The following is a 20,798-nucleotide window of genomic DNA, read 5'->3' as shown; positions in this document are numbered from 1 at the left end:
ATTTTTGGCTTTGCTCTTACGGGATATATTTTGCTACATGAACTTCCACTGAAAAATACCCTGAAAGTTCAGTACATTATGAAATACTTTTTGTATAATCTGAAGCATAAGTATTCTTCTGCATGGCTACAAAGTTTGGAATTGTGTGAACTGTTGAGTCAATCTCTTAAAATCGAAAGCAGTTTTTATGAAGAAGGGCCTGGCAAGACACTTGAATGAATCACTTGTCATATTCTCTGCTGGTTTATTGCTTAGCAGAAAGGACTACTAACAATTGCCTTGTTTCAATGAAGTATTGGTAGCTAGTGAAAATCATCTAAGGAGTTAAAAAAAAAATTAGGCATTCGGGCTTGACGCTGTATATACCAAGTTTCAGACTTGTTCAATTTGAAATGGTCAAGATATGAAACCATAAAAAATGAGTAAATACTCTGCATATCAAGGGTTGTTATGCAATTTCATGCTTTCATCATGGTTCTTACTGAGGGGAAACAGTTAATAGAGAGGTCTGCAAGACATATTCAGTGAATAATTACAAATTTTCATAAGTTAGCTACATAAAAATAATAATCCACTTGTTCCTTTGCTACTACTGCACTAAAATGTGTGCGTACTTTTTTTTTTTTCCCCAGAGCAAAGCCACTCTGACTGTAGATTTGTTAGAAAGTTATCTGAAAAACTTGAAATCTCCTCTCCACCCACCCCCAGTTTGGCCAATCTCCAAATTATAAACAGCTGAACTGATTTAAATAAAGTTTTCAGTACCAAGAAAGAAAAAAAAAAAAAAAAGTTACATCTGGGCTGACAAAAACATACGCCAAGTTTCAGCCTAATGTGATTTGAGACAACTGTGATATTAAACGCCCAAACCTCAGAACTGGAATGGAAATAGAGACAGGCTTTTCTTTGCACTGGCCCCTTCAGGATTTGGGAATGTAATGTAGTGACTGTAAGGCCCCAGATGATTAAAGCTTGACTTAGTAGATACATATTTTAGTTATTTAGACCTTTTTGGCTTATTCTTCCAAGGATGTACATGACAATTTCATTGATAACTCCAGCTAGTGCTAGTGGCATTGATCACAGACTGAAACCTTTTTATTTTTGGCTCAGACTCTCTCATGATATATAGAGTCATGAGAATCATGTTGACCTACATTTACTATGCTGATTTAAGAAATTAACTGTGGTAAGATCACCTTAGAAGGAGAGCAAAAGTTCTCTAACATATTTCTTGAGAGCGGTAGTGGTGGTGCTTATCAGAGCACTTGAGCCCATGGCTGGGTTTTATGGGGGCTGTGGGCCATAGCTGCTGCGCAGGCTTGCTGGATTTGAGCTCAAGTGCCTGTTTCTTTGCAAGACTACCCAGAAAAGCAGCAATATTGGCCAGTATTATTGACGAGTTCAAGTGATGAGTAGGCAAAGCCAAACAGACCCATGCAGAAGTACCATGGCTAACAGCAGAATTGCTAATGAACATTTAGCAACAAAAAATATAAATAATTCTGCTGACCAATAACTTTGAAAATTTGGTATATGAGAAGACCTAGCTTTTTGGTTTGTTTTTTTTTTTTTCTTTTTAAGAAACTATTTGCTTAAGATAATAAGGTTACTACACTGTAGGCTTTAAAAAAAGCCCTCCATTTTTTTTCTTGCAGACACCAAAATTTCTGAGGTGTATTTTGACAAGCAGGTCCATTCTGTGGTTAGCAGCATCTGAGAGTCAAGAATCTTTAGTCCAATTCTGTCATAATCCTGTTTTGTGGCAGGAAATCCATTCTAAAGCTGTGTGTCCCCACTATAAATAGCTGTTTCGCAACCAAAATGCTCAACAAAGTAGCAGCATTTAAGTTTTTCCAGAGATGTTTCAATCCTTCATTTATTAGTATATGTAAGCTATATTGAAACACTTCAGTACTGAAATAATCAATGTTGATTATACTGTAAGGTCCTTAAATAGTACAGAAATAAGATAAGATGCAATACATAGAACATCTAAAAGAGGAATTTACATACTTTGCATTAAATTTAGGAAAGGATGTTTATCTTGACTACTTGCAAGTAGTGAATAAGCAGAGGTATAGGATTTCAATACATACAGCTATTATTATCTATTTTGTAGGCTGCTGTCAGCTGTAGTCATTGTACAATTTCATTGCAACTAATACCCAGTTTGAATCAGATCTTTCTTTAGTAAAGAGAGAAAAAACGAGTTGCTTTTGTCAATGTTTTATAGATATACTAGCTCCATTGCATTTAATGAAAATTTCTGTGTGACTTTGCCTTCTCTCCCCCTTCAGGTGTGTAGAAATGCAGCATACAAACTAGACTGCTCTCTCTATATTTTAATAGTCTTTCATGACTTTGTAGAGGGTATTTCCCAAACTCAGGGAACACGAACAGAAACAAAACGGTGGAAAGACTGACTCAGATTAAGACTCCACTTGGTTAATACAGAACACCAAGAAACTATAGGCCAACAGACAAGAAGTAGGAATGAAAAGGAACAGTTCTGCAGTTGTAACTGAATCCTGGCCATATACAGTCATTTCCGCTTGGAAACTTCTCACCCTCCAAGTGGACCAAATTGGGATTAGTCTAGTGAGAGTTTTATTGTACTCTGATGGAAAATATTTCAGCAGCCAGGTGAAGCTGGTCGAGGATATCCAGCCACAAAAAGAATTGGGACCTTCAATATACTTGCAGACGAGCGCACCTTTCCACCGCGAGCTTCATCTTATATGCATAACTAGTTAGACGTTTGCTGAAGGACATCAACTACCATTTAGTTCTCCCCTTAGCTACATTGAGAAAAATGTCATATACTACTTCATCTGATTTAAGAGACAAAATAGGGGATGATATACGGGGGTGAGAGAGAGATTATCTTTATGACAATCTGGATTTTATTGTATCACTTTAAAGTACCACAACCTGCTCACAAATGAAATTGTGCTCTTGGTTTAAAAGGGCAATTGTTAGCCTGACTTTGTGCTCACTAAAAACATTTCCCCAATCTTGTTAAATTATTGCACTCATTTCAGATTTTTATGGCTGTGCAGCTTACCAGCCCTCGTTTCTTTACGTTTCATTCATTTTCCTTGTATTGATGATTAATGGAGGATGTCGAATGTTAGAGTGAGCAGGCATCAGCAAATGCAAGATCATAATTAGTTTAGCTGACGAGGGCCTCTGATAGCACTTGCATCTGGATGGAAAAATTACCCTATAGGGAACTGGCTGCTCACCAGGTCTTTTTAGTGATACATTGTGAAACACCCGATGAATCAAATGCCCTTTCAATGCCAAGAAAGTGTTCCAGACTTGAAGCCAAAATTATGTCTGCAGAAAGCTTTCCATTTGAAATGTATCAGAGTACAATTATAACCATTGTATTTTTTTGGCATGAACACCAGTTTTCTTCAGTATGAACTAAAGTTAAATAAATTATTTAAATTTTATGAAACCCTGAAATTTTTACTTGTAGTGTCAGTATTTTTAATTTATAATAAAATTAGTTTTCACTCAGACTGTTTTCCCTGTACTCACTCATTCTTATCTTAGTTGGTGAAGGTTTCTTATTGATCGTTTTTTCCTTTTGATAAAAGGGAACAGAGTTAAAATTCAGATTTTCTTCTCAGCAAAAGAATTCCATTTCCTGCTTATTAGTATTTGGGCCCACAAACACAGCCTGACTTTTGTTTAAATGAGAAGTTTAATGAAATCATTACTCCATAGAAAAAATTTAATGAGCAATACTCATAAACATGCCTACTTTTAAATATTCCTGGATCATTATGAAAGCTGATGAATGCACAGCTCAGTCTGGTTAAAATCAGTTTGTATTTAGGGAAGCTTCACTGTGCCCTTCTTTGCCTGAGTAAAATAAAATAAATAAATCTATCTCTTAACGAGACAGTGTTTTCTGGGGCTTCAAATGAAGTTCAGAACAGGTCTCATTCAAGAATACTGTACTTTTATTTGTTCACAGTGGGCTGCAGGATTGTATGGTAGCTTATACTGATTTCAGAAATAAGTGGAAAAGACTGTATCATGTATTCAAATATAATCTCTGTTAATGGAATTAGTATCACACAGGTACAAACTGTAATTAATTGACTGGTGGTGTTTCAGAATTCTTGTTATCAATCACACTTTTAAATAGAGCTAAAGAAATAATCTGTTGTGAAACCAGGAGAGTTTACAGAATGTTCTGTGAGCTTCCAAGGATTTTTTTTCAGAATTTGTTGTTTAGAAACCATCATTAAATGCAGAAAACCTGAAGTTCAAAAAGTTAAAGTTGTTATTCTGAAAAGGCTTTGGTGTTTCACACACCTCATCCATCACTCTGGGGTTAATTATAATGAAAATCAGTGGTGCCTATTAAGCACAATTGAACCTGACCTCATTATGGGCAGTGTGGTTTTATACTGTCATTGTTGCCAGTCTAGAGACAAAACTCCTGTGTTGATTTGTCCTAACTCCACAGCTCATGTGACTCACCTCTGACCTGTTTTTTTTTCCCTTTTTCTTCCCTGTTTCAGAGACGTAGAGGCTCGGGTGTTTTCTGTGCCAATTGCCTGACCACAAAGACCTCTCTCTGGCGAAAGAATGCAAATGGTGGATATGTATGCAACGCGTGTGGCCTCTACCAGAAGCTCCACTCGGTAGGAGGAACTTACCGGTTTGTTCAGTAGGAAAAAGAGCTGCACAGCTATGCTGGGCAGCTGTGGTCTTGCCTGGTTGTGTGATTAGTACCACTCCCTGGCCTGCAGTTAATTTCCTAACAGGGTTTTGCAGAATGGTCACTTTGGGATCAGTTGTGATTCATTATGAAACAGCCTGGGATGCTGTGAGTAGATGTGTTTGAGATGACCAGTGATGCATTTAATTATTTTGATACAAAATAAGGAGAAAATTATTTCTTTACTGGGAATTGCTTTTCAAGGCATCTAAGATATTGTGCTGAAAGCTCTCTAAATTCTAGAGTCCTTATAATAAAGACCAAAATTCTTGAAATTAGACATCACATCTATATTAAAATATCTCTTGAAATAGTTTTTGTATACTTTGACATCTCTTACCTCCTTTATTCTTGATAGTAAATTTCCTGGAGATATGGGGTGGTGGAGTTTTGTGTTCTTTTTTCTACAGTTCTTAAAGATAAATATCTCAACAAGGAAGCTATTCACTTTAAGGCACTCATCACTTGGTGAGGGGAAGATTCACCATCCCTCAGGATCAGTCAGGAAATAAATAATAATCATGGTCTGTCTGTATTGGTTTTCGTCTTATTGACACTTGACTTGATCCTGAAAGATGTTGAATGCTCTGGTCCAGGAAAGCCATGCTGAACTATTTCCTTGGATCAGTGCCAAAATGCATGGAATCTTTTAGGTTAAGACCCACTGGTTGAATATTATCCTTGCTGTCTTTAATAGGCACACATAAGTGAGTCAGGTGACCAATTAATTAATTTTTACAACATTCCTATGAAATTAAAAAGTGTTACTATTATTCAGAAATGGAAATGGAGGTAGTCTTTGGGAGTTTGCCAGGGCAATGTATCAGATCAGGCTTAGAGCCTAGCTTAGAAATAAATGTGGTGACTGAGAGTGTGCATTTTTAAAAATGTTTTCCAGAAATTAAATTGGAGATGCAAGCTTCTCAATGGTCTTGTCTGCTGCTCATACAATAATCCTGTTTATGCAACATCCTGCCAAACCAGCCCATTTACTAGAAAAAAAAAAAAAAATCAAAAGGAGTACGACCATCACCAGTCTGAGGGGTTGGTTCTGTTTGCCATCTGTGTCATTCTGGGGTCACTCACTGTTTTTAAGGCCCAAAATAGCCCAGTCAGGCCAGTAATATCTGAGAAGATGGACTAATACATGGCCTTGGCCAGCATCTTGGCTGGGTCTTGCTCCAGGTATCATCTTCCTGGACACCTCTCAAAGTTGGAGATAGAATATCTACTTTAAGGAAATTGATCAGCGGTGAACATACACAAAGATTTTAAGAAGGAAAGTTTGGGGTTTTTTATTTGACATTTGAGTCTGGTTATTTGTAGAAATTCCATTTGCAGACTCTATTTTCCTTTTTTTAAGTATACTTTTCTCAGCTGTAGTGTTGGATCTTACCATGATTTTCAGCAAAACTTTTTGAATAGATAAAAGCTATTCAAAGATCAGTTTTGAATTCAAGCACAACTTGGAACATCCTTATGAACTAGTGTACTTCCAGCAACATTTATTAGAAATACAGTGTCAAAGTTTATTTTATGCATCTCAAAAGCAAGAAGCTGGCACTATCTCTAAGCTCCACTGTTTAAGCATGGCAATAAACTGCCATTCAGTGGACATTTGACATTAATGTCTTCAATTGAACTTTGACCAAACAAATGAAAAGAATTTCATTAAGCCTTACTCTGCTGTGGTATGATAGCAACTCCTTTATAAGTAGGAGTCTGAAATAATCCAACAAATCTCTCCTTTGGGACACCTTTTGAGACAATCCCATGCAAAAGGATACTCTTTAGGTAGACACCAGAAAGATGAAAGTTTCTTTTATCTGTCTGCCTGTCTGTTCAGGAAAAATTGCAGTATGTGTCATGTATTGGACACATGGTTTTGAATTAAGGGGTCCAGGATGATGCAATTATTAGGGAAATGCCCAAAACTATAAAAAAATCGAGTGAATAGAATTCCCTTCTGTAAGACCCCTGTTCATCTAAATTATGCTATTCTGCTGAGTAAAACTCACCCGTAGTAGTTTGCACATTTCCTAGCTCCCTTTTGATTGGATTATTACTATCTAACACTACCATCCTCATTGATGCAAGCCTAAGGTCCCTTTTTCACTTTCATTTAATAAGAAGAAAAATCTCTGATCTATCAGATACTACTAGGTGATAGTACCTGACAAATGTTAACATGGTAGTGATTTCTGCTATCAGTTACATTTCTATTTCTATGATAGCCTTGAATAATTTTTCAGTGTGTTTTCAAAAATGTTCCATCTATCTAAGGGGTAATTGACATTAAACTTGCCACATTTTTCACATTTCTCTCCTTTAATGCAATCAAATATATTTTTAAAAATGTAATTATAATCCAAGTGTCTATTATTAAAATAGTTTTAGTGAAAAAATGCATCATATGTATGTTTTAGTGAAAAAATGCAAACATATACACAATATTCACATTTGCTGTCGCCCCAGAGTCAGCATTGTTAACCATTATTGAATTTGACCATTATTATTGTGGTGCTGTCCTTCATTTTTAAATAGCTTGAACTTGGTCATGGAACGCTACATTTTGTTCCATGGTGATTCCTTGACAACATCCTTGGACTAATTCAATGAAGAATTGCAGCATATTCTAGGGTTAGTCTAGAGGAGGATCCACTTTCCCATGGAATTTGAGAAATCTCATCACAATAATTTATTGAGGCATTTGTTGAATTTTTTTGGTTTTTTTTTCACTTACTCTTATTATTGGAGTGGGGAGACTGCAAGTTGATACAGAGATGGCAGAAATATTTATTATGTCTAACATATAATTAAGGATCTGACATAGGCCATTTTAAAAGTAAAGTTCTGGTAATATTTCCACTGTGTTCTAAATTTAATGTCCCACTGAAAATCAAGAAATGACCTTAAAATTTTCTATTTGCCTTGGTTGTAACCAAACACAGGATATTTTTATCTGCACCTTACTACTATGAATAAGGAAAATTAGTAGATTTACCCCACTAAAGAGTACATTTTAATCATCTAAGGGCTGGTTTAATCAGATGAGCACAGTCATTGGCAAACTGAAGAATTTTAAAGTTGAACCTACAATAACTTTGAATAGCTGGAGCCTCAAGTAAGTGTGTGAGGGTCCCTAATCTCAGATAGGAAGATGTTTCTTTCAACTACTTCCATAATCAGACTTCCTACCTGTAGCATGAAGAGTAAGACTAAAAGTATTTCCAAAATATTGGAGAGTTGTCTGGAAGCCATATAAAAATGGTCTGTAGTGTTTAGCATTTAATAAGAGCAACAACAATGTTGTAAGATCTCACACAGCATCTGAGTTACAATTGTCATAAAAAGGCAAGGAAATTATAGAGACCTTATAATAAAAAGTATATGCTTGTGCATATTAATTTGCTATTGCCTGGTCAAACTATAATCTTTATCTGAATAGAATTTACATAGAAAATATTGTAATTTTTTTAACACAATTCTGTCTCAACTTTGATCTGCGTGAGGAGGCTGGTTCAGGTGCTGTTTTTCTGCCAAGTTTAAATTTCTCTTATTAAAAATGTAAATCAAAGTGTGTATATACTTCTGATTCAACATTTTAACAGAAAGTAAAATCTTAAAAAATGGCTGCACTATCTAAAGTGCAGTTAACCATTAAGAGTAACCCAACTGTGAGAAAATAAATGAGTGAAAGGAGTGGAATATGGCAACTCAAGAGAGAGACTAAATCTCTGCAAATAATAGAATGGGTGTTCTTCCAGCTCTGGATGTTTTCATCTTAGCTTGAAGTTATGAATATATTAAAAATTTAGTTATATTCAAGGTACAGATTATTTTGGATATTGACTGTAAGCCAAAATTAAATCTGCTTTTAAAAACAATGTTAAAATTTCTAAATAAACATATGAGTAGAATACTGGGGCGGAGGGCACTTTTCTGGCCTCCAACCAAAACAGGATTGTGTGCCTTTGGGAAGAAAAATGTCAGCTGCCAACACACCAAACTGAATGACTTGTAGGTAGTTTTTGTTGTTCTGCCATCTGCCCAGTAGAGAAACATACTGATGGTGCAGCACCATTTTTCATTCAGATACTATTGTTTTTCTCTGGGGAGCCTTTAAAGGAAACCTAACTGCTGTCTTTCCTTGTACCATTTTTTTGTTTTCCACACAAAGTATTTTCACTTCTTCTCCAAAAAGGCCACTTAACATGAGCTGGTGTGGAGTAGTACCAAATGAAAACAGATGTCCTCACTTGTTCTTCCCTCTGCCTCTTTGTGATGCTTATTTCCTTACAGATCCCTTTTGACTGATGCCTTTTCTCCCTCATGACTTAGTAGCCCATCAGGAACACTAAGAAAGCAATGCAGCTGGGGTGAAGGAGAGGGAGTTGATACCAAAGAAGAGGCAGACCTTTTGGTGCATAGTTTTCCTGGGCTTTCTTCTCCATCTTTCTTAGTCCCTTTCTGGCCACCATCTTCCTACTCAGCACACAGTGGACCTGCAGCCCTTTTGCTGTGTGACAGCAATGGTGGTCAGCAAGCCCTGTGTGTGCTTGTGGTTTCTGTCCACGTCAGAGCAGGGTGAATATGAAGGTAAGTTCTTGTCTCAGTGGGAGCTGTGCAAGCCCCTGCCCGGGAGCAGCTCTGGTGGCACGGTGCACAGAACAGCACTAGTGCATAGGGCCTTGCATCTCCCACCTCACCCCCAGCTCTCAGCACCCACTTTCAACATGTCTCCCCAGAATTTTTTAGGAGTAGGAGGTAATAAATGGTTTGACAGCTTGGCTACTTCACGCCTTTTTAAGTAAATAGGTACAGGATGTCTAAGAGAGTTGACTCAGGTTGATAAAATAAGCCATTTTATAGTTTACTTTCAGCATGAGGGGCCATGAACCAGCATTTGGATTGAAATTTGGTCATTCCCGTAACACTGTTGTAATACAGCTCTTCACGAAAGAAAAGATAAATTTGCATGAGCGTGGTCTCACAGATTTGTTTAATGTGTCTTTCTTTTTTCCTTTTGTTCATTCTCTGTGTGTTCCATGCAGACTCCCAGGCCTTTAAACATCATTAAACAGAACAATGGTGAACAGATCATTAGGAGACGAACAAGAAAGCGCCTTAACCCGGAGGCACTTCAGGCTGAGCAGCTAAACAAACAGCAAAGGGGTAGCAGTGAGGAGCAAGTCAATGGAAGCCCCTTAGAGAGGAGGTCAGAGGATCATTTACCAGAAGGTCATCAGAGAGAAATTCAGCTTCCCAGCCTCAGTAAATATGAGGCCCCAGGTTCATTGACTAAAAGCCATTCTGCTCAGCAGCCAATATTGGTCAGCCAAACTCTGGATATTCACAAAAGGATGCAACCTTTGCACATTCAGATAAAAAGTCCTCAGGAAAGTACTGGAGACCCAGGAAACAGTTCATCGATATCAGAAGGGAAAGGAAGCTCAGAGAGAGGCAGCCCAATAGAAAAATACATGAGACCTGTGAAACATCCAAACTATTCTCCACCTGGAAGCCCTATTGAAAAATACCAGTACCCACTTTTTGGACTTCCGTTTGTACACAATGACTTTCAGAGTGAAGCTGACTGGCTGAGATTCTGGAGTAAATATAAGCTGTCTGTTCCTGGGAATCCACACTACTTGAGTCATGTGCCTGGCCTACCAAATCCTTGCCAAAACTATGTGCCTTATCCCACCTTTAATCTGCCTCCTCATTTTTCAGCTGTCGGATCAGACAATGACATTCCTCTAGATTTGGCGATAAAGCATTCCAGACCTGGGCCAACTGCAAATGGTGCCTCCAAGGAAAAGAGTAAGGCACCACCAAATGTAAAAAATGAAGGTCCCTTGAATGTAGTAAAAACAGAGAAAGTTGATAGAAGTACTCAAGATGAACTTTCTACCAAGTGTGTGCACTGTGGCATAGTCTTTCTGGATGAAGTGATGTATGCATTGCATATGAGTTGCCATGGTGACAGTGGACCTTTCCAGTGCAGCATATGCCAGCATCTTTGCACGGACAAGTATGACTTCACAACTCACATCCAGAGGGGCCTACACAGGAACAATGCACAAGCTGAAAAGAATGGAAAACCTAAAGAGTAAACCTTAGCACTTAGCACAATTAAACAGAAATAGGTTTCCTTGATGGGAATTCAATAGCTTGTAATGTCTTGTGAAGACCTATAAAGCACTTCATATAGAGAGCATGCCTTATCCAATATTAAATCCCTTGTTATTTTCTTTTTTTTTCTTTTTCTTCTTTATTTTTCCTTGTTTTTTTTCCTTTTTTTTCTTTTTTTTTTTTTTTTTTCTTTTTTATATGAGTGGGTTACCAAGAAAAAAGAATAGTTGGATGGTGGCCAGAAGGGGAGGAAGATAATTCAGTGGGACATGGCCCACCAAAGCTAGCCAGAATGCAGTGAATCATGCCGAATAACCTTGAGAAAATTTTACTGGACAATTAATACCTTTGCTGTTGTGTAAGAGACATAACTGGCAAGAGTGCAAAGATGTGTATATGTATATACTGCTGCAGGGGTGTAGTGAACATATGCACATTGTATATAAGAACTAGACATGTTAAATATACAGAGTTAAAAAGTCATTTTCTTTTCTTTAATTTGGGCAAATTTCTGCCCTACAACATGCCTTAGGATCATATTGTCCTCAGAGCTTTGGCAGCAATGTCATATATGTGTTTCTCAGACTCAGCTGATTTTTAGCTACCATTTTATCACTACATTCTTTCTGGCACACTTTAGTCTAGGAAAACCATTTTGTGCAAGTGAATTCTCTAATACAGAAGCCACATTCCAGGTTTAATTTGCATAGAATAAGGTAACCTGCTGTATTTTATTTTAATATATTTTTAATATATTACATTTCTAAACCTTAAAGTCTAAGGTTACTTCTCCACAGGCTTAACATTGCTATACATACCAGTCAATCCCTTCAGTAGACTTATACCAGCTTTTGCTAAGTAGCATTAAATGTCTTCATAGTACTTTTTAATACTTAAAGCTTTTTAAAAACTATCCATGAAGGGAAAGCTCCTCAGCATAACTGCTCAGGGAAATAGGGCTAAATAACTAAATATTAAATAATTGGTTAAAGGTGCTGTTAGACGAGCCTCCATGCTTGCTACAAGGGTGTACAAGAACTGACTTTAATCATTTTCATTATATTGTCCCAACCAGTAGTTTATTGTTTTGCCACAGGGATGTAGAAGATATTACAAGCTACTGGATGCACTGTCAGATTAACTTATTTCATTAAAGAAGTTGGGAGAACAAATAGAAAAAAACCTTATTTTTCTAGTAAATATTAATGTATTACATTTCAAATAATGGTGCCTGACATATTGAATAATTATTTTCTACAGTGTACGTATGCAACAAAGATATTCCATCATGCATTAGAGTCAGTTCTGGCTCTGCCTCGCTGTTTACATTTGCAAATGTAGCAAACAAGGTAATGAAGCAACTATTTCTATTGCAGTAGGTATCTTTTTTTCTGTGTGTGTGCATTAAAGTTGTAAACGATAACATGAAATGAATGAAATTTGTTGATATTAATGGTATGAAAAACAAGAAGGAAATGAAAATATTTTTATGCCTACTTAGGAAAAAAGGGTAGCACTATTCATTCCAAGTACTTTTGTATTCTTAAGCTCTTAACTCACATTGTTATGCTTAAAATGATAAACATATATCCTCTTTTTATTGCTTTGTCTGTGTTTCAGAAGAAACATTTCAGAAATTATTTTCATAAGTGCTGTTTGACGATGCAGCACTGATATTTTATTGCATTCTGTAGTAGCATTGCACTCCATTTTTACAATATTATGCAGTTGCTTTTTTGTTTTGTTTGGGTTTGTTTCTTTTTCGCAGTGCAGGGTCTTAGTTCCTTATGGTTGGATGGCAGGTGTAGCTCAACTGGTTCATGAATGTTGCAGCGAATGAAGTTTAAAATGTCTTTCTGATATTATGTTGTCTTTTATTTCTCCATTCATGCATTTTATTGTTTAAAATGTTCTATAAAAATATCTTTGGACTAAGTCCTCTCTTGAGATTATACGTAAAGGGTCCTATTCTGATCTCACTTACATGCCGCCTTTCTCAGATTTTCATGTAATTGAACTAAAGCATCATAAAGAAAAAAAAAAGTTCTTGTATTTAACTTACTGAGTCTCACCACTCTCCCTTCTAGTATTTGGTGCACTTATTAAGATACTTAACCAGATAAACAGGGAGGTGGAAAACAAAAGGAGAGGTGATAGGAAATGTCTTATAGGGGTTGGCAAAAGGAAAACCAGGAGGGAACTGGCCTAAACATTCAGCACTTTGATAGTCTTTTGAGAAATAATGTGCCTAAAGCAGCTGGCAACAAACATCACCAAGCATGAGAGGCACTTACACAGTTGATCACCAAAGGTCTCACTGACCTTGGCAGTATTTATGTGTTATATTTTCACAGAGGTGAAACATTATTGCACAGTTTCTCTGATTTGTTAGGCACAGACAAGCTATTGTTCAGCATTAGGCTGCATTCCTTCCTGCTCCACCCATTGCTTCTTTACTGGTGAGCAGCATATGGAACATCCCACTCAATCTGCTGTGGTTGAGTTCTGTAACCCTTCAGTAGTGTTCTAGGTTAGCAAAGGATGTTGGGCCACATTCTTCTTCTTCTGTTTTTTAGATGAATCTCCAGCTTGATACCAGTGACAAAGTCTGGTTATGTTTTTACTATTGTTCTCCAGTAATAAGTTCTGACTTGGTTTTTGTGGATTTATTTTTGTTGGGTATTTTCTGTTTCTTTTTTCTTTTTTTCTGTGGGGACTGAAATAGATTGCCCTCGTTTTGTTACGTCAGGGTCCAGTGTGTGTCCTTTTCAGCTTTTCCAAGGAAGATGTTATACTCAGTAAGCAGTGATTTTTATCGGCTTCAAAGGTAGCTGCCTGCCGATTTCCAGTAGTTACTGGTTTGACTTGCTTCACTTAAGACGTACCAGTTCCTCTAGCTTCTTCATTGATAGAAGCTGCATCTTCATGGCAAAATATTTTAGAGGGACATGTGCATTGTAAGACTTGAGCACTACCCTGAACTTCATAACGCTTCTTTCTAAACTCAGAAGCAGAGGCAAATTAACAGGAAATACACATATCAGGGTTTGGGGATGAGGAGAAATGAAATCTTATGAGTGCAAAGAACAAGACAGAGCTTTGAATGTTACTATTGCACACCTAGACGATGCAAATAAAATTTGAAAAAAGTTCATTGTTCTTGCCATGACATATTGAGATGTTCTAAGATTTCTGCTTTTTAAGAAATGGGATTTTGCTGTAGCCTGTTCTCTTTGATTGGGATAGGGGGAGCACAGTTTTGTTTCTTAACAAAAGAGAGGTGACTCCATCCATCTTCCAGACCCCCTCACAATGGGTACTAATAAAAAGAAAAAAATCCTGACACTGGAAAAGAATAATCTTATCTAATACCTTTCAGATGGAAACCAATGTTAGCACACACAATTGCTGCACCCACTGTGTTTCAATCAACTTACAGCACTAAAAATTGAACTTTCAAACAATCAGTCTTTGTTCTCAGTTTGTTAGTAGCTTCAAGGTGGTGAACTTCTCTTAGTAAAGGAATGGTAGTGTAAGATCTTAAAATGTATCTCAGATTGGACAACCAAATAAGTAGATGTTTCAAAACTAGAGGATTTCTGGTGCCTGTCACTAATCAGATTGTGGAACAGGCACAGTGTTTCCAGTAACTCTCTGTATAGATGGAGCCATCCTGTGACATCATCTGCAAACCAGATTGTCTCTAAGCTGTCGCTTCATGGCTGCTGCCCCCTCAATGCTGCAGGAGATGAAGATGTTCCAGAGCACAGTTTGTGTTCGGGTGCCAAATTTAGACTGCTTTCCAAAAGAAGTGTTGCACCTAATTGCCACTGTGCTGATGAAACTCCTCCCTTAATTTTTCATGCACTGTCCAGAAAGGGGGAAAGACACTGGATGCACATATCTTGGTTTTGCCTAAAAAAGGCACTGTTTTCTATTGTGACAGTTTTAAAGGGAGAGAAAATTGAGACATCTCAAAAGGTGGAGACTGTGAGTCTCCTGTGAGCAATAGATTGTTTTTGCAGTTAGGGGGGCAGCAGGACAAGTGACTGATGCTAATTGTATACAGTGCTGAAACATAGTGATTGTGCAATGGGAAAAACTGATTTGGCAACTGTGGATTAGTACTCAGTTCAGGGACAGACTTTCAAGTCCACCCTTGGACTGGACGCTGTTGTTTTGTAGTCATAACTACTTGCTTTATGTGCTAAGGATGTTGTCTACCATCAGCTTTTTGCCCAGTATGTCCAAATATATTCTCATTTTTGCTCCTGTATTGATTTTTCTTGGCTGACTTAACATGCTAATTCCTAATACTGGTCAGGAAAAGCCAAGGAGATTAGAAGGTCACTTCTTTGCAGCCAGAAGGATAGATATATTTCCTTCTGCTTCTGTGGAGACAGTTATGCTTGGCAAAGAGCAGTGAGCAATTTGTCAGCATATCCCAAATGTGATAGATAAGCAAGAAATCCCTTCTAAAGTTTTCTCTAAAGTTAAGATGGACCAAGTAAAATGATTTACTTAATTTTCTCACCTCAGAATAGGATTCCTCACTACCCTCTTCCTCACAGTTTTTATTTCATTCAGCCAACTCTGGAAAGCTGGCAGCTGGGGAGATGCTACTTGTGTAGTAATTGCACACACCCCAATTTACTTTAAGAGGATAAAAGTAATTAAATGGCTGACAGCCAGATAAATACCTGTTTCATTTGATTCTTTGTTACACTTAGCAAAATTCCTTTACTAGGAAAGCAAAATTATACTTAGTAAAGTAAAAACATCATGACAGCTACCACAGTTTTCCATTCTTATCATTTTGGCCTCTGAGCTCTGTGTAGGAGAACAGGAGAAAAGGAAACATCTCAAAATGCCATTGTAAATTTAGCTTATAGAAAATTCACCAGCAGGAAAAAGAAAAAAAAAAAAAAAAGAAAAAAAATTGCTTCATAAAGAATGACTTCATGTTGCTAAAAACCATCATTAAACTTGTAGCCCTGATTTGACTCTAGAATGCTGGCCTCTTAATGTTTTGTCCTTACAACACATGGATGTGTTTTTTGTTCTGTTTTGTTTCGGGTTTTTTTGTTTTGTTTTGTTTTTTGGTTTTCATAGTGCATGTTCATTTCTACTCACAAACATGTTCTTGGTGTATTTCTTATGCAAACAATCTTCAGGCAGCAAAGATGTCTGTTACATCTAAACTTGAATAATAAAGTTTTACCACCAGTTATAAATCAGATTTGTGTCGTTGTTTCTGGGGAGAAGGTAATGTTCATGGTGTCACTACACCACAGTGGGGTTGGGGAGGAGAACAGTCTGGAGTGGAGCTGCTCTGGGAGCACAATGGGGCCTGACAGCACCTCTGAGTAATGGCTGGTGGTTATGGCTGAAAGGCAATGGCAACATTGCTCAGATGGGACAGGCATGGAAAGGGAAGAGCTCCTTCAAAAACACATTAGCCCTGTCACAGTCCTTCTGTACTTAGGGCTGTACATGTGATCCAAACTCCTTCAAATTAATGACAGGATTTGAGTAAAAGTCTCTTATAATGGAGTTTGAATGTTATTCAGTACTCCATTATTCTGGCATGACACTACTGATTTTATTCTCCTGTCCCAAGGAAGAGGAAATACTTCAACAGTTTGGAGAAATTATGAAAGAAAGGCTGATACTGAAATGTGATCAGGTACCCAGGGTCACCAGGTCTACTCCTCATATAAAGTTCATGATGGTTATGAAATAATTCCTGATACTCAGGACCGTGGTTTCACATCATGGCCACAGCTCTTCCAGGAAATCCTGCTGGCTCCCATCACACAGGTTATTGATGCAGTGGTCGCTCAAGAACAGAGAATACCACCTACAACGTTGCTGCCACCACTTCCTTCAGCAACCTTGGAGGTTTCCTCAGAGGTCCCAACCAAAGCACTGACCAAATCAACTCAGCCTGGCATTTCTGTTTGGATGAGCGAACAGATCTGGGTGGTGTGGCTCCAGCCATCATTTCCATTATGCTGTAATTTCCTTTCTCCATAGCTTTTGTATCATCCCCATGGTTGAGACCTTGTTCACTCTCATACAGAATATTGTTTTAAAGTAATACAAAATGGTAAAATATGTTTATGATGGTTAGGGCTTAATTGTAAAAGCACCATGCCAAAAATAACTTCTGTGACTCATTCTTCCAGTGAATTTGGATGTAAAACCCCATGCATTTTCAGTCTCTTTTTAATTTCCTGACATTAATAAAAATAATAACTGTAGCATATAAAAAAAAAAGCTTTCATATGTGAGCAGAACCAGTCTTGTAGACGTCAACTATGCATTTTGAAAAAGATGCTACATACAAAAGCTGGTCACTATGCATTGTGTAAGACTATATACATACCTATATATGTATATATATATTCTTACACTTCTATAGACTGTCTGTACCAAAGTAAGTATTATAGAAAAGTCTATATACATATACGCAGAGAGAAAGTTCGTATATGTACAGAGAGTTAAAATTTTAAAATGACATTCTAAGAGAATATTTTGAGAATAACAATATTTAATCAAAATGTCTGTTATAACTATAAAACTATCCCTGACCAATGCAGTATATCTTTAATCAGAGTTCAAAAGTGTTTAATAGTGCACTTCTATCTCCAGATACTTAACTGAGCTCATAATTGTAGGAGCTGATGACCTCAAATATTCCTTTGTGGTTCCGCTAGTTGTACAGTCTACTTGCATTATTAATGCCTTTCTCCTACAACACCAGCTACACAAGTAAGCAGCTCATATAAATGCACACCAACATAGTTATGGTCTTAATATGCTATTGTAAGGTTTAAATTTGTGCCAAGAACTAGGGACTTCTTGTTCTAGCTGCAGTGTCCTTGATTATTTCCTTTTAACTACTGTCATCTCTTGATGTAGGTTAAAACTGTTGTCCCAAGTTCAGCGAGCTTGAGATTAGAAAAGACAGTGCATCTGCTAGCAGCAGGTTCTGACCCTTATCCAATGATATTTATAAATGTATGAAGTTTAAATTGAAAAAAAGAAAGTAAACATTAGAATAGGTGTTAATGCAGTAAAAAATGGACAGAATGAATAAGCAGGGTGCTTCATTCCACATGGAGGGGAAGTGGGGTTCTTTCAAGAGTATTCTATTATTAGAAATGGCCTTGTTTTCTTACAACCTTTTCTTACAAACCTGTCTTTATAAGACTGTTGACAGTGGGGATATAAAATCAAGGAACAGAATCTCAGTGAAACTGTTCACTGGAAGTTTAACTGTGATCTGCAATTAGGCTGGACAGTTGGGACACCTGAAACCTGATGGAGGTAGAGTTTGTACTGACACCAGCTTCCTTTGATTTCCATGAAGAGTCTGACTAATCCTTATGTGCCGAACAAGAGTGTCAGTGGGTTCTTTCTGTAAATGAAAGTCTCTCCTACGCATCCAAAGGAATTGAAGTGTCTTTCACACATTGTGGTTGCCATGTCAGTGGAACTGTCTGATTCAGCTCCAAATGCTCCTGTGGAATTGTCAGCTTCATGGTGAGATTGATACAGTGACAGTTGTGTCACCCACCTCCAAGCACCCACCTCCAAGCACCATCGGTGCTGATACAGTGTCAGAGGAGTTGGCCAGAGAAGAAATACAACCATTTAAAAGAATAGGAAAGTTATACACTTAAGAAAACCAAAAAACCTTTGGTTATGACTCTGTAAAGATGATGGCTTAAATCTGCCACAGATGTGCACTTTTTTTTTTGTTGTTGTTGTTGGTTTTTTTTTATTTTATTTTATTTTATTTTATTTTATTTTATTTTATTTTATTTTTTTTTGGCAAAGGCAACGCAGCTGCTGTGGCCTTATTTCTGAATGAAATAATTTCTTTTATTACTTGTAACACAAAAAGCAAAGCCACGACATAAAGCTAAGTTAGCCATCTCCTCATTGTAACATTCTTTTAAGAAAATAAGACAATAAAATTGTGTAGAACTGGATCAGGAAGGCTTTCTAAACGATGATTTTAAGGAATGGAACTGGATACATCCTTTGCATTTACTTTTTTAAAGAAAATATCTTGGAAAGTAAAATGAGAATATTTTCTTTCCCTTTTAATCAAATTTAAGTATTTTCCTCCCTTCTGGAGTCTGATTAAAAAAAAGAAAAAGATTTCAGGCTATGAAAGTAAGAGATCTGAAATCCTTTCAGAAAGGTAAGGTGATTTTTCAAAGCTAATGTTCCCTAAGGGTGGCATTCACATTGCAATACTTTGGACACTCAACTGTAAATGCAAAATATGATCCTCATTTTCTTGAGACAGTCAGTTGAATGCTTAGAGCAGGAACTTATTAGATGTTCATAGCCATCCACTGGAAGGGTCCATACTGGATGATATCCAGAAATCCCTTTTAACCTAGATAATTCTGTGATTATAAATGCTCACAAATCCAGTTAATTTGTGTTTCTCCCTTATGAGTGTAGTATATACAGTGGGGAGCATTTGGAGACAAAGGCCAAAACAACCTGAAATGCATCTGTAGATGGAAATGGTGCAGCATATTAAGAGTTCTCTAATACACAGGCCTCTGAAACCAGAGCTGTATGCAAGTACACAATACCCCATTAAACACGTGGCTCTTAACTGGAGCACAAAGGTTCTTCCATCTATTTATATTTCCATAATAACTCACTGCAATATATCCCTTGTAATTATACATTAACTTCTATCATTAAGCACAACATGCTAGACTGCTGGTGCACTGACGTTGCTATTACACTTGTTAACACAACTCTGGCAAACTTCTCTATAAATCAAGACAGGGACATGCATAGGGGTTGGATAATGACTCCAGAAATTCGAGTGGCTACAGCAGTCCCTAGTGTGCTTTGTCCAGGGCCAGCACATGCCCCCATCCAGGTCCCATGCACAGCTGGGGAATTATCACAGAGGAGGCAGGTCTCAGGGGAAGAGGTAGGTCTCAGGGGAAGAGGCAGGAATGGGTTGTGCCATTCCCTAAAGACAAAACAGCAAACACCAAGAGCCATGGGATAAATCCTGAGGCACCTGCCACACTGCTTCAGTGCGTGGGCTCATTCTGGGGGAGCAGCAGGTTTCCAAGCAGAATTATCCCAGTCTCCTAAGACCAGAAAATGGCCTTGATCACTTTTGATTGGCTGGTATTGTCATTGCCTCCATTGACTCGTTCCCCTTGTCTGATAAGGGTGGCTGGAACAGCTTTACCTGGTATTTCGATATCCGCAATCTGCTGTGTTTCTCTAGATAAGCTGTAAAGACAGAAGCAGTTTTATTTCCATCTTGCATATAGACATAGACTTTAGGAAGAAGGAAATGTTTTCTGCTACTGGGTTGGTGGTGATCCTATTGTTTAGCTTGTTTGTAGACAGAGCTATACAATATGTACATAGCAGATGTCTGGACTTGATCAAATAGATCACAGTCCTAGTTTCTGTTGTCCTATATTATGAATTTTGTGGGCAAATCTTTGGTTTCTGGTAAGACAACTAAAGAAATGACAACAATAAAAATTCCCATGTTTCCAGTTTCATAGCACAGAACATAGCCATCCATTCCAAGCTGTTATGATTACCACCACTTCTGAGACAACCCAGTTCTTCTTGCCCAGAAAAGGACAAAGATTATTTATTTTAACACAAAAAAACCTCAGTGCTGTTTTGAAAACTTCACTTCTTAAAAAGGACTTGTTTCAACACAACTTAATGAGCTTTACTTAGAACTTAATAAGTTTTATTTCAGCTCTCATTCTAGGAAGTTTTTGGTTTGACAGTAGAAAATCCTGATTTGTGTCTGTTCCACATGTAAATGAATATTCTTGCTAGCTCTCTCATCTATGCCACTCTACAAACAGACTGTGAACTACATTAACTATTTAGTAAA

General features: G+C 37.4%; 1 protein-coding gene and 1 long non-coding RNA gene across 8 annotated transcripts in view; one reads left to right on the top strand and one right to left on the bottom strand.

Moving 5' to 3' along the window:
- TRPS1 (transcriptional repressor GATA binding 1) overlaps window positions 1–16,113 on the top strand; it is a 214,197-nt gene extending 198,084 nt beyond the window's left edge. For 5 of the 6 annotated variants that reach the window (XM_053938816.1, XM_053938811.1, XM_053938829.1 and 2 more), the window contains 2 exons: window positions 4,545–4,667; window positions 9,799–16,113. In XM_053938816.1, coding sequence (XP_053794791.1) covers window positions 4,545–4,667; window positions 9,799–10,860 — 1,185 coding nt within the window. In that variant the 3' untranslated portion in view covers window positions 10,861–16,113. The remainder of the gene's footprint in view (window positions 1–4,544; window positions 4,668–9,798) is intronic. The other variant, XR_008430109.1, reaches the window with a different exon arrangement.
- On the bottom strand, window positions 9,730–10,541 carry LOC128785941 (uncharacterized). 2 transcript variants are annotated; one of them, XR_008430116.1, is made up of 2 exons: window positions 10,452–10,541; window positions 9,730–9,808 (listed from the first exon to the last, which is right to left on the bottom strand). It is a non-coding gene; the product is annotated as an uncharacterized LOC128785941 (long non-coding RNA). The 2 variants fall into 2 exon arrangements; XR_008430117.1 differs by having other exon boundaries at window positions 9,730–9,900; window positions 10,452–10,536.
- Window positions 16,114–20,798: the final 4,685 nt, after the last annotated feature.

This window comes from Vidua chalybeata, chromosome 1 (assembly GCF_026979565.1).
Source record: "Vidua chalybeata isolate OUT-0048 chromosome 1, bVidCha1 merged haplotype, whole genome shotgun sequence".
NCBI lineage: Eukaryota > Metazoa > Chordata > Aves > Passeriformes > Viduidae > Vidua > Vidua chalybeata.
The sequence above is the reverse complement of the archived record's forward strand: the minus strand, read 5'-3'. Positions and strand labels throughout refer to the sequence as shown.